Below are 14,655 nucleotides of genomic sequence, written 5' to 3' on the forward strand. Positions count from 1 at the left end.
ACTGGCAGCTTCATTCAATAGTACCCACAAAACACCAGTCTCAACTTCAACAGTGAAGAGGCGAGATACTGGCCTTCTAGGCAGAGTTGCAAAGAAAAAGCCATATCTCAGACTGGCCAATAAAAAGAAAAGATTAAGATGGGCAAAAGAACACAGACACTGGACAGAGGAAGTTTGGAAAAAAGTGTTATGGGCAGACGAATCTAAGTTTGAGGTGTTCGTGAGATGCAGAAAAAATTAAAATATGCTGGAGGAGTGCTTGACGCCATCTGTCAAGCACGGTGGAGGCAATGTGATGGTCTGGGGGTGCTTTGAAGGTGGTAAAGTAGGAGATTTGTACAGGGTAAAAGGGATCTTGAAGAAGGAAGGCTATCACTCCATTTTGCAACGCCATGCCATACCCTGTGGACGGCGCTTAATTGGAGCCAATTTCTTCCTACAGCAGGACAATGACCCAAAGCACAGCTCTAAGCTATGCAATAACTATTTACGGAAGAAGCAGTCAGCTGGCATTCTGTCTACAATGGAGTTGCCAGCAGTCACCGGATCTCAACCCTATTGAGCTGTTGTGGGAGCATCTTGACCGTATGGTACGTAAGAAGTGCCCATCAAGCCAATTCAATTTGTGGGAGTTGCTTCAGTGTTGGATTGAAATCTCTTCAGATTACCTCAACAAATTGACAACTACAATGCCAAAGGTCTGCAAGGCTGTAATTGCTGCAAATGGAGGATTTTTTGAAGAAAGCAAAGTTTGAAGGACACAATTATTATTTAAATTAAAAATCATTATTTATAACCTTTCAACACCTCGACTATATTTCCTGTTCATTTTGCAACTTATTTCATGTATGTTTTCATGGAAAATAAGGACATTTCAAAAACACATTCTTATGGCCCAATCTCAAAACTACAATTGTTTTTGTATTATATCTAATTTTGTCATTACATTGAAAAAAAGTAGAATTGCGATAATCTCATTACCTTTGTGCTTAGCAGAACTAGCTGATTTTGGTTTACCAAAATAAATGAACATGAATCCATTTGAAACATTAAGGTTCAACCCACAGAATATAATATCTCCACAATCCACCATGTGTTAAGAACATGCGACTTTGGGTCCTTGGCTTTGTATTGTCAGCAGGTCCTCAGTGAGGTTGGTGTGAGTTCAGCAGGCTGTGGTGGTCTCTCTATCCTGGGGCTGCTGCTGGAGCAGGACTGCCTTGACTGCGGATGGACTGTCCATGGGGACAGGCCAGGAAGGACAGCCAGTTCTCCAGGCCAGGGTCTGTGTCGTTGCCTCTGGTCAGTATACTGTGCCTCAACACTGAGCACAACACTTGTGGAGAAATACCTTCACCAATACATCTTTGGCTTCACAAATGCAACATTATGGGTGTGTCTGTAAGCAGCAATTCTCTACTAATATATTTAAGTGTGTATGTAACTGCACATGTATTCATGTGTGTGTGTGTGTGTGTGTGTGTGTGTGTGTGTGTGTGTGTGTGTGTGGCAGTGGGTGTACCTGCACATGTGTGTGTGTGCAAATACACGGAGTGTACAAAACATTAGGAACTCTTTCCATGACAGACTGAACGGGTGAATCCAGGTGAAAGCTATGATCCCTTATTGATGTCACTTGTTAAATCCACTTCAGTCAGTGTAGATGAAGGGGAGTTGACAGGTTATAGAAGGATTTTTAAGCCTTGAGACAATTAAGACATGGATTGTCTATGTGTGCCATTCAGAGGGTGAATGGGCAAGACAAAAGATTTAAGTGCCTTTGAACGGGGTATGGTAGTAGGTGCCAGGCGCACTGGTTTGAGTGTGTCAAGAACCGCAACGCTGCTGGGTTTTTCACGCTCAACAGTTTCCTGTGTGTATCAACAATGCTCCACCACCCAGCCAATTTGACACAACTGTGGGAATCACTGGAGTCAACATGAGCCAGCATCCCTGTGGAACGCTTTTGACACCTTGTAGAGTCCATGCACCGACAAATTGAGTCTGTTCTGAGGTGTTCTTAATGTTTTGTATAGTCGGTGTATATTACAGTCCAAGTCACTCTCACGCCCAGTACACCTGTGCCCCCGCTGAGGCTGTAGAGTGTCTCTTGACCTCTAGCAGCGAGGTGGACTGCTGCTCATCAGTCTCCATCTCTTGTAGTCTCTTCTCGTCCAGGAAGGCCACCAGAGAGTTCCTCATGTCCACCACCTCCAGCATATCCTGCAGCACACGCTCCTCTTCTGCCTGCTGCTCCACAGTCTTCTCAGAATCTGGGGTGGACACGGACAGAACGAAAATGACAAACTTTGAACAGGAGCTGAACAGAAAGAAGTCTATCCGCACACTGTTTGCTGCTCCCGATAAGTGATCTTTCAACAATGCTATTAGTAGCTAGGTTTCCATCCAATTGGCGACAGACTTTCATGCAAATATTCTCAAATCCGCATAAAGAAAATATGTGCATTTTCCCACTAGTGGTGTATTTCCAAATAAACTGACTTGTTACAGATAAAAATCAGTGCATGATGATGTAGTGCATACAAAATGTAAGTTTTCATGTACCCGAATAAAAATCTAAAGTTCAATGTGTTTCTATCACATTTTCTACTCTAGCAGTGTGTTAAAATAGCCAATGTGCCTACTCTGGTCATGGCACATGCGCTCTAGCCAACAGCTCGCAGATAGTGTGGATAGGCTCTGCGGCAGTGGAGGCTGGTGGGAGTAGCTATAGGAGGACAGGCTTATTGTAATGGCTGGAATGGAATATATGGAACAGTATCAAACATATGGAAACAACATGTTTGACTCCGTGCCATTTATTCCATTCCAGCCATTACAACGAGCCCACCTTCCTATAGCTCCTCCCACCAGCCTCCACTGCTCTTTGGGTAGGCTAGTCTACATGATGAGATTATGGATTATGACCGTCAAAATGGCAGTCAAGCATCGATCATCATGTCACCAAAATAAGACCCTCAACATTTATTGGAAAGGGGCATCAAGCTCATACCATGTAGTTTCACCATGGTTTTTTATGTTATTTAACCTTTATTTAACTAGGCAAGTCAGTTAAGAACAAATTCTTATTTAAAATGATGGCCTATCCCGAACAAACCCGGACGACGCTGGGCCTACTGTGCGCCGCCCTATGGGACTCCCCATCATGGCCGGATGTGATACAGACTGAGATGCAGTGCCTTAGACCACAGTACCACTCGGGAGCCACTGTGAAGTTCATCATAACTTATTTCATCTGTAGCCTAATTTAAACTGCATGCTTTTTTGAGTCATAGTGTGACGACAATACACCATGTCATCGTGTGACTCCAAGTTTACTTCGATATAATGGTTATTATATAAATATTTGCGCATAAAGGCATTTACACTGCCATTTCTCGCATAGTACATTTTACACAAAAAAGATCCCACCATGTTGAACGAACAAATTATCTGTCTGCATTTATAAAGTTGTACCGAAACTTCCTGTTTCCATCACAGCTCTTGTGATTTATTTTATATTGTATGACTTTAATCGCATAAAAACTGGATGGAAACGTGGTTAGTGACACAAATGCAACGTTTCGGTCTGTGTTTCACATTGAAATACAGTAAACATCATGAATATAAAGAAAATAAACTGTTTGTGTAGGGTAACTTACCATCCAGCTCGTATTGTCTCAGCTCCATCTCTAGCGTGCTCTGTTTGTCCTCCAGCTCTAGCTGTCGAGACCTGAGGGGCCAAGAGAAGGAAACATCAGCTGGATAAGAACAGGGTGACTCAACCTAGAAGACTGCTTCTGGCTGTTTACAGTCAATGGAGCCTACAAGTAAGCTGTGAGCAAACCCCCACACTGACACAGCTCATGAGGCAACAAAACAAGGAAGTAACTGTTGAATAAGGGTCAGCGTAAACAATAGTGACAGTGTGGAGAGAGGGACGTCTTCTGCTGTGTCCCCACTGGCTTGCTGGGAACTTATGTGCTACACAGAAAACAAAGCTTTACTCAATATGTATTGAAATGTGATGAATAAAAACAAAAACAAAAAAATAAAACAGGGCTATATACTCACGCCACCATAAGGTCTGACTCCTCAGAGACCAGAGTGTTCTTCTGGTGGACCAGATGGACCCACTGATCGATCATCCCAGGAGAACCACAGCTGTCTGGGGGAGGAAACAGAGGTTGAATGTCAAAAGTATTTCCCACCATTTGTTGGTGAAAATATGGGCGCCTTCAGAAAGTAATCATACCCCTTGACTTTTGTGTTACAGCCTGAATAATTTCTTTATGAAATATTATTATATATATTTTTTTTGTAAACACATCTACACACAATACCTCATAATGACCAAGTGAAAACATGTTTAGACATTTTTGCTAATTTATTGAAAAATAAATATCTAATTTACATAACTATTCACACCCCTGAACCAATACATGTTAGAATCAACGTTTGGCAGCGATCACAGCTGTGAGTCTTCCTGGATAAGTCTCTAAGAGATTTGCACACCTGTATTGTACAATAGTTGCACATTATTCTTAAAAACAATTATTCATTTGTTGTTGATCATTGCTAGACAGCCATGTTCAAGTCAATTTAAGTCAAAACTGTAACTAGGCCACTCATTGTCTTGGTAAGCAACACCAGTGTATATTATATTTGGCCTTGTGTTTTATGTTATTGTCCTGCTGAAAGGTGCATTTGTCTAGAATTTCCTCTCGGATTTTGCCTTTGCTTAGTTCCATTCCGTTTCTTTTTATCCTAAAAAAAAAATCCATAGTCAAATCAAATCAAATATTATTGGTCACATACACATGGTTAGCAGATGTTAATGCGAGTGTAACGAAATGCTTGTGCTTCTAGTTCCGACAGTGCAGTAATATCTAACAAGTAATCTAACAATTTCACAACAACTACCTTATACACACACAAATTTAAAGGGACGAATAAGAATATGTACATATAAGTTTATGGATGGACCGTGCGGCATAGGCAAGATATGTACATTATATACATATGAGATGAGTAATGTAGGGTATGTAATCATTATATAAAGTGGCATTGTTTAAAGTAACTAGTGATACATTTATTACATAAATTATTAAAGTGGCTAGAGATTTGAGTCTGTATGTTGGCAGCAGCCACTCTGTTAGTGATGGCTGTTTAACAGTCTGAAGGCCTTGAGATAGAAGCTGTTTTCAGTCTCTCGGTCCCCGCTTTGATGCACCTGTACTGACCTCGCCTTCTGGATGATAGCGGGGTGAACAGGCAGTGGCTCGGGTGGTTGTTGTCATTGATGATCTTTTTGGCCTTCCTGTGACATCAGGTGCTGTAGGTGTCCTGGAGGGCAGGTAGTTTGCCCCCGGTGATGCGTTGTGCATACCGCACTACCCACTGGAGAGCCTTGCGGTTGAGGGCGGTGCAGTTGCCGTATCAGCCAGTGATACAGCCCGACAGGATGCTCTCGATTGTGCATCTGTAAAAGTTTGTGAGTGTTTTCGGTGACAAGCCACATTTCTTCAGCCTCCTGAGGTTGAAGAGGCACTGTTGTGCCTTCTTCACCACGCTGTCTGTGTGGGTGGACCATTTCAGTTTGTCCATGATGTGTACGTCGAGGAACTTAAAACTTTACACCTTCTCCACTACTGTCCCATCAATGTGAATAGGGGGGTGCTCCCTCTGCTGTTTCCTGAAGTCCACGATCATCTCCTTTGTTTTGTTGATGTTGACTGAGAGGTTATTTTCCTGACACCACACTCCGAGGGCCCTCACCTCCTTCCTGTAGGCTGTCTCGTCGTTGTTGGTAATCAAGCCTACCACTGTAGTGTCATCTGAAAACTTGATGATTGAGTTGGAGGCGTGCATGGCCACGCAGTCATGGGTGAACAGGGAATACAGGAGAGGGCTGAGAACACACCCTTGTGGAGCCCCAGTGTTGAGGATCAGCGGGGTGGAGATGTTGTTTTCTACCCTCACCACCTGGGGGCGGCCCGTCAGAAAGTCCAGGACCCAGTTGCACAGAGCAGGGTCGAGACCCTGGGTCTCAAGCTTAATGACGAGTTTAGAGGGTACTATAGTGTTAAATACTGAGCTGTAGTCAATGAACAGCATTCTTACATAGGTATTCCTCTTGTCCAAATGGGTTAGGGCAGTGTGCAGTGTGATTGCGTCGTCTGTGGACCTATTGGGGCGGCAGACAAATTGGAGTGGGTCTAGGATATCAGGTAGGGTGGATGTGATATGAACCTTGACTAGTCTCTTAAAGCCCTTCATGATGACAGAAGTGAGTGCTACGGGCGATAGTCGTTTAGCTCAGCTACCTTAGCTTTCTTGGGGACAGGAACAACGTCTGAAAACGTGATGGTTGAGTTGGAGGCGTGCATGGCCACGCAGTCATGGGTGAACAGGGAATACAGGAGAGGGCTGAGAACACACCCTTGTGGAGCCCCAGTGTTGAGGATCAGCAGGGTGGAGATGTTGTTTCCTACCCTCACCACCTGGGTGCGGCCCGTCAGAAAGTCCCTCTTGACCCTCTTGAAGCATGTCGGCACAGCAGACTAGGATAGCGATTGATTGAATATGTCAGTAAACACACCAGTCAGTTGGTCTGTGCGTGCTCTGAGGACGCGGCTAGGGATGCCGTCTGGGCCGGCAGCCTTGCGAGGGTTAACACGTTTAAATGTTTTACTCACGTTGGCTGCGGTGAGGGAGAGCCCACAGGCTTTGGTAGTGGGCCGTGTCAGTGGCACTGTATTGTCCTCAAAGCGAGCAAAGAAGTTGTTTAGCTTGTCTGGGAGCAAGACATCAGTGTCCGCAACGGGGCTGGTTTTCTTTTTGTAATCCGTGATTGACTGTAGACCCTGCCACATACATCTCGTGTCTGAGCCGTTGAATTGCGACTCTACTTTGTCTCTATACTGATGTTTAGCTTGTTTGATTGCCTTGCGGAGGGAATAGCTACACTGTTTATTTTCGGTCATGTTTCCGGTTGCCTTGCCAGGATTAAAAGCAGTGGTTCGAGCTTACAGTTTTGTGTGAATGCTGCCATCAATCCACGGTTTCTGGTTAGGGAAGGTTTTAATAGTCACCATGGGTACAACATCACCGATGCACTTGCTAATAAACTCGCTCACCGAGTCAGCGTATACATCAATGTTGTTGCCTGAGGCTATCCGGAACATATCAAAGTCTACGTGATCGAAGCAATCTTGAAGCGTAGAATCCGATTGGTCGGACCAGCGTTGAACAGACCTGAGCACGGGCGTTTCCTTTTTTAGTTTCTGTCTATAGGCTGGGAACAACAAAATGGAGTCGTGGTCAGATTTGCCCGAAAGGAGGGCGAGGGAGGGCTTTGTATGCGTCACGGAAGTTAGAGTAGCAATGACCAATAATGCTGCTAGCTCGAGTTGCGCATTCGATATGCTGATAAAATTTAGGGAGACTTGTTTTCAGATTAGCTTTGTTAAAATCCCCAGCTACAATACATGCAGCCTCAGGATATATGGTTTCCAGTTTACATAGCGTCCAGTGAAGTTATTTCAGGGCCGTCGAGGTATCTGCTTGGGAGGGGGATATACACGGCTGTGATTATAATCGAAGAGAATTCTCTTGGTAGATAATGCGGTCGGCATTTGATTGTAAGGAATTCTAGGTCAGGTGAACAAAAGGACTTGAGTTCATGTATGTTGTTATGATTACACCACGAGTCGTTAATCATAACGCATACACCCCCGCCCTTCTTCTTACCAGAGAGATGTTTGTTTCTGTTGGCACGATGCGTGAAGAAACCGGGTGGCTGTACCGACTCTGATAACATATCCCAAGTGAGCCATGTTTCCGTGAAACAGAGAATGTTACAATCTCTGATGTCTCTCTGGAAGGCAACCCTTGCTCGAATTTCGTCTACCTTGTTATCAAGAGACTGGACATTGGCGAGTATTATACTCGGGAGCGGTGAGCGATGTGCCCGTCTACGGAGCCTGACCAGAAGACCGTTTCCGTCTGCCCCTTCTGTGGCGCTGTTGTTTTGGGTCACCTACTGGGATCAGATCCATTCTCCTGGGTGGTGGTTATTCCTGGTCGTAATGTTGGTAAATTGACGTTGCTCTTATATCCAATAGTTCTTCCTGGCTGAATGTAATAATACTTAAGATTTCCTGGGGTAACAATGTAAGAAATAACACATAAAAAAAACAAAATACTGCATAGATTCCTAAGAACACGAAGCGAGGCGACCATCTCTGTCGGCACCTTCTTGCTATTCCTTGCCGATGACAAGTATACCCATAACATGATGCAGCCACCACCATGGTTGAAAATATGAAGAGTGGTACTCAGAGATATGTTGCGTTTGACCCAAACATAACACTTTGTATTCAGGACATAAAGTTAATTTCTTTGCCACAGTTTTTGCAGTTTTACTTTAGTACCTTATTGCAAACAGGATGCATGTTTTGGAATATGTTTATTCTGTACAGGCTTTCTTCTTTTCACTCTGTCATTATGGTTATTGTGGAGTAACTAAAATGTTACTGATCCATCCACAGTTTTCTCCTATCACAGCCATTAAACTCTGCAACTGTTTTTAAGTCACCATTGGTCTCATGGTGAAATCCCTGAGCGGTTTCCTTCCTCTCCAGAAACTGAGTTAGGAAGGACGCCTGTATCTTTGTAGTGACTGGGTGTATTGATACCCCATCCAAAGCGTAATTAATACAGCGCATTCGGAAAGTATTACAGCCTTATTCTAAAATGGACAAAAAAATACAAAAATCTATCTACACACACACACACACACACACACACACACACAACACCCCATAATGCCAAAGCGAAAACATGTTTAGATATTTTTGCACATTTATTAAAAATACAAATCAGAAATACCTTATTTACATAAGTATTCAGACCCTTTGCTACGAGACTCCAAATTAAGCTCAGGTGCATCCTGTTTCTATTGATCATCCTTGAGTTGTTTCTACAACTTGATTGGAGCCACCTGTCATAAATTCAATTGATTGAACATGATTTGGAAAGGCACACACTTGTCTATATAAGGTCCCACAGTTGACAGTGCATGTCAGAGCAAAAATCAAACCATGAGATCAAAGAAATTATCCGTAAAGCTCCAAGACAGGATTGTGTCGAGGCACAGATCTGGGGAAGCATTGAATGTCTCCATGAACACAGTGCCACCCGGACAAACGGAGCAATCAGGGGAGAAGGGCCTTGGTCAGGGAGGTGACCAAAAACCGATTGTCACTGACAGAGCGCCAGAGATCCTCTGTGGAGATGGGAGGAGCTTCCAGAAGGACAACCATCTCTGCAGCCCTCCACCAATCAGGCCTTTATGCTAGAGTGGCCAGATGGACTCCTCAGAAAAAGGCACATGACAAGCTGCTTGGAGTTTGCCAAAAGGCACCTAAAGGACTCTCAGACCATGAGAAACAAGATGCTCTGTTCTGATCAGCCCAAGCTTGAATTCTTTGGCCTGAATGCCAAGCCTCACGTCAAATCAAATCAAATTTATTTATATAGCCCTTCTTACATCAGCTGATATCACAAAGTGCTGTACAGAAACCCAGCCTAAAACCCCAGACAGCAAGCAATGTAGGTGTAGAAGCACGGTGGCTAGGAAAAACTCCCTAGAAAGGCCAAAACCTAGGAAGAAACCTAGAGAGGAACCAGGCTATGAGGGGTGGCCAGTCCTCTTCTGGCTGTGCCGGGTGGAGATTATAACAGTACATGGCCTAGATGTTCAAATGTTCATAAATGACCAGCATTGTCAACGTCTGGAGGAAAACTGGCACCATCCCTACGGTGGAGCATTGTGGTAGCAGCATCATGCGGTGGGGATGTTTTTCAGTGGCAGGGACTGGAAGACTACTCCAGATCGAGGGAAAGATGAACGGAGCAAAGTACAGAGAAATCCTCAATGAAAACCTGCTCCAGAGCGCTCAGGACATCAGACTGGGGCGTAGGTCCACCTTCCAACAGGACAACGACCCTAGCACACAGCCAAGACAATGTAGGAGTGGTTTCGGGACAAGTCCCTGAATGTCCTTGAGTGGCCCAGCCAGAGCCCGGACTTGAACCCGATCTAACATCTTTGGAGAGGCCTGAAAATAGCTGTGCAGCGAAGCTCCCCATCCAACCTGACAGAGCTTGTGAAGATCTGCAGAGAAGAATGGGAGAAACTCCCCAAATACAGATGTGCCAAGCTTGTAGCATCATACCCAAGAAAACTTGAGGCTGTAATCACTGTCAAAGGTGCATCAACAAAGTACTGAGTAAAGGGTCTGAATTCTGATGTAACTGTGATATGTTTTTATTTTATTTTTATAAATCAGCCCCCCAAAAATATATATACACATTTTGGCTTAGTCATTATGGGGTATTGTGTATAGATTGACGAGGGAAAAAGCTATTTATTCCATTTTAGAATAAAGATGTAACGCAACAAAATGTGGAAAAGGTCAAGGGGTCTGAATACTTTCCGAATGCACTGTAACTTTACCATGTTCAAAGGGAAATGCTGTTATTTGTTTTACTCATCTACCAATAGGTGCCCTTCTTAAGCGAGGCATTGGAAAACCTCTCTGGTCTTTGTGGTTGAATCTGTGTTTGAAATTCACTGCTCGACAGACGGACCTTACAGATAATTGTATGTGTGGGGTACAGAGATGAGGTAATTATTGAAAAATCATGTTAGAATGAGTCCATGCAACTGATGTGACTTGTTAAGCACATTTTTACTCCTGAATTTATTTAGGCTTGCCATAACAAAGGGGTTTAATTCTTATTGACTCAAGACATTTCACAGTATTAAACCCCTTTGTTATGGCAAGCCTAAATAAATTCAGGAGTAAAAATGTGCTTAACAAGTCACATAATAAGTTGCATTGACTTACTCTGTGTGCAATAAGTGTTTAACATGATTTTTGAATGACTACCTCATCTCTGTACCCCACACATGCAGTGACACAAAATCTAAATGTAATCCATTTTTCAGGCTGTAACGTAACAAAATGTGGAAAAAGTCAAGGGTCTGAATACTTTCGAAGGCACTGTATATGATTGCTAAAGGGCGAAGACTAAAAAGTCCAGCTGTACATTGCTGGCTTACTAAAGTTAACCAAATACCAATGTTTCAGTGTAATTACTTCCATCAGAATATCAAAGGATCAAAGATGAAAAGTCAAATCTCTGTTGTTCAGGGCAAGCTAAGGTCAATATTGTCCTAGTTATTGTTAGTGGTCATTGTGTTTGTTAGAGAAAATGGATCTGTCTGGGTTCCCACCTTCCTCTCCTCTGAGTTCCTGCTCCAGCACCACACCTTTATCCTCCAGCTCTTTATACGTCACCTCGATCTCCTCCAGTCGCCTCTGGATAGACTGGAGAGTACAAGCAGAAGATGGGTAATATTGGATAAGCAGCAATCGTCAGTACTGCGTCCAGTGTTAAAGGGATACTGCGAGATTCTGGCAATTGTTTTTACTTACCCAGAGTCAGATGAACTCGTGGATACCATTTGTATGTCAAATCAAATTTTATTTGTCACATGCGCAGAATACAACAAGTGTAGACCTTACAGTGAAATGCTTACTTACAAGCCTTTAGCCAACAATACAGTTTTAAGAAAATACCAAAAAAAGTAAGAGATAAAAGTAACAAATAATTAAAGAGCAGCATTAAAATAACAAAAGCGAGGCTATATACAGGGGTCACCGGTACAGAGTCAATGTGCAGGGGCAACAGTGTTGAGGTAATATGTAGGTAGAGTTATTAAAGTGACTATGAATAGATAATAACAAAAAGTAGCAGCAGTGTAGAAGAGGGGGGGGGCAATGAAAATAGTCTGGGTAGCCATTTGATGTCTCTGCATGCAGTATGAAGGAAGTTAGAGGTAGTTTCACGAGCCAAAACGAATTAGTGTTAGCGCGCAATGGCTGCACGCAGAGACATAAAAACTGTATCCACCACGAGTCCATAGGACTCTGGGTAAGTAGAAAAATAGCTTAATTGCCAGAATCTCGCAGTATCCCTTTAACTATTACAAAGCAGAGCTGATTAGATAACTTGGTGAACTGTGAACTGACCTGGGCTTTGTGGAAGCGCTGCATCTCAGATGTCTTGGCCCGACGCGCCAAAGTCCTCACCTTCATCAGCTGTAGCTTCTCAGCCTTCACAGGGTCTGAAGGGACGATCTGGAACTAGAGACAGCAGAGTAAGGGTGAGTGTGTGTGAAGCTAATAATAATAATAATAATAATAATAATAATAATAATAATAATAATAATATTATTATTATTATACAGTACCAGTCAAAAGTTTAGACACACCTACACATTCAAGGGTTTTTCTTTATTTTTTACTATTTTCTACATTGTAAAATAATAGTGAAGACATCAAAACTATGAAATAACACATATGGAATCATGTAGTAACTAAAAAAAAAGTGTTAAACAAATCAAAATATATTTTCGATTCTTTAAAGTAGCCACCCTTTTCCTTGATAAAAGCTTTGCACGCTCTTGGAATTCTCTCAACCAGCTTCACCTGGAATGCTTTTCCAACAGTCTTGAAGGAGTTCCCACATATGCTGAGCACTTGTGAACAAACAATTTTAAAATTTGGACTCATCAGACCAAAGGACAGATTTCCACTGGTCTAATGTCCATTGCTTGTGTTTCTTGGCCCAAGCAAGTCTCTTCTTCTTATTGGTGTCCTTTAGTAGTGGTTTCTTTGCAGCCTTTTGACCATAAAGGCTTGATTCACGCAGTCTCCTCTGAACAGTTGATGTTGAGATGTGTCTGAGGTGCAATCTGAGGTGCAGTTAACTGTAATTAACTTATCCTCTGCAACAGAGGTAACGCTGTTTCTTCCTTTCCTGTGGCGGTCCTCATGAGAGCCAGTTTCATCATAGCGCTTGATGGTTTTTGCGACTGCACTTGAAGAAACGTTCAAAGTTCTTAACATTTTTCGGAATGACTGACCTTCATGTCTTAAAGTAACGATGGACTGTCGTTTCTCTTTGCTTATTTGAGCTGTTCTTGCCATAATATGGACTTGGTCTTCTACTAAATAGGGCCATCTTCTGTATACCACCCCTACCTTGTCACACAAATTATTGTCTCAAATGCATTAAGAAGGAAAGAAATTCCACAACTTAACAAGGCACACCTGTTAATCGAAATGCATTCCAGGTGACAACCTCAAAGCTGGTTGAGAGAATGCCAATAGTGTGCAAAACTGCCATCAAGGAAAAGGGTAGCTACTTTGAAGAATCTCAAATATAAAATATATTTGATTTGTTTAACACCTTTTTGGTTACTACATTATTCCATGTGTTATTTCATAGTTTTGATGTCTTCAGTATTATTCTACAATGTAGAAAATAGTAAAGAATTAAGAAAAACCCTGGAATGAATAGGTGTGTCCAAACTTTTGGCTGGTACTGTATATATAATGAAATTCCATAGATGGAATTAAAATGCCAGCTAAACAAGACCCAGTCCTTACCTTATCATCATATAAATCCATGCCATCTACTCCAAACATATCCAACTCATCATCATCATCATCATCATCATCATGATCATGATCAGCACCCCCATCTTCGGATACACTGTGGTGATAGTGTACTTCTGTGAAGATATGAAGATAGAGAACTTAAACAATTCATTCAGGACAGATATGAAGAACATGGGAATCAAAAACTTCTGGTTGCTCTTTGGGGGGTCCAGGTCAGGTATCTGTAAAGCACTTTTGTGACAACTGTTGCTGTACAAAGCCTATACAAATCCATGCTATTGATTAAATAGATAGACAAATACTGTGGCAAAGCTGAGACAGTCCAACAACACCACTTTACAGGGAGCTTTACCTGGGTGGCTGTTGAGGACGCTGAAGCGGTAGTCTCTCCTCGGCCGAGGGGAGGAGAGGTTCCAGGGGGAGAACTTGGAGCGGACCCTGCCGTGTTGACCCTGGCCCTCATCAGGCTCCTCTTTCCTTCTGAAGCAGCGGCGGTTCCTGAGCTCCCGGATGTGTCCCGCCGGCCTCGGGCCCCCAATCCAGTAGCCCTCCTCCTCCTCCTGGCCATCTGCACCTCAAATCAAACTCGATTTAACCCTCAAGCTACTAACTGTGGTAATTTTGAAAATAACTTATCATACCTCAAAAGGAGTTACAGTGCATTCAGAAAGTATTCAGACCCCTTCACTTTTTCCACATTACAGCCTTATTCTAATATTGATTAATAATGAAATTGAGCTCAGGTGCATCCTGTTTCCATTGATCCTCATTGAGATATTTCTACAACTTGGAGTACACTGGTGTTAACTTAAATTGATTGGATATGATTTGGAAAGGCACACACCTGTCTATATAAGTTCCCACAGTTGACAGTGCATGTCAGAGCAAAAACTAAGCTATGAGGTTGAAGGAATTGTCCATAGAGCTCAGAGACAGGATTATGTCGAGGCACGAATCTGGTGAAGGGTACAAAAACATTTCTGCAGCATTGAAGGTCCCCAAGAACACAGTGGCCTCCATCATTCTTAAAATGGTAGAAGTTTGGAACCACCAAAAATCTTCCTAGAGCTGGCCGCCCGGCCAAACCAAGAACCTGATGGCCACTGACAGAGCTCAA

The 14,655-nt window shown here is 42.9% G+C and overlaps 1 protein-coding gene and 1 long non-coding RNA gene across 3 annotated transcripts in view; one reads left to right on the forward strand and one right to left on the reverse strand.

Annotated features, from left to right (window-relative positions):
* Positions 1-979: 979 nt before the first annotated feature.
* Positions 980-2,588, forward strand: LOC115165588 (uncharacterized). The gene is made up of 2 exons (XR_003870203.1): positions 980-1,302; positions 2,164-2,588. It is a non-coding gene; the product is annotated as an uncharacterized LOC115165588 (long non-coding RNA).
* The window catches only part of LOC115165585 (F-actin-monooxygenase mical1), a 50,361-nt gene continuing 37,732 nt past the window's right edge, over positions 2,027-14,655 (reverse strand). The window contains exons 20-26 of one of the 2 annotated variants that reach the window (XM_029718789.1): positions 13,891-14,106; positions 13,527-13,651; positions 12,105-12,218; positions 11,306-11,399; positions 4,075-4,168; positions 3,663-3,733; positions 2,027-2,273 (exon numbers count right to left, since the gene is read on the reverse strand). In XM_029718789.1, the coding sequence (XP_029574649.1) occupies positions 2,065-2,273; positions 3,663-3,733; positions 4,075-4,168; positions 11,306-11,399; positions 12,105-12,218; positions 13,527-13,651; positions 13,891-14,106 (923 nt within the window). In that variant the 3' untranslated portion in view covers positions 2,027-2,064. Of the gene's footprint in view, positions 2,274-3,662; positions 3,734-4,074; positions 4,169-11,305; positions 11,400-12,104; positions 12,219-13,526; positions 13,652-13,890; positions 14,113-14,655 lie in introns of both variants that reach the window. The other variant, XM_029718788.1, reaches the window with a different exon arrangement.

The sequence above is a fragment of the Salmo trutta genome, chromosome 28, assembly GCF_901001165.1.
Source record: "Salmo trutta chromosome 28, fSalTru1.1, whole genome shotgun sequence".
In the NCBI taxonomy this organism is placed as follows: domain Eukaryota; kingdom Metazoa; phylum Chordata; class Actinopteri; order Salmoniformes; family Salmonidae; genus Salmo; species Salmo trutta.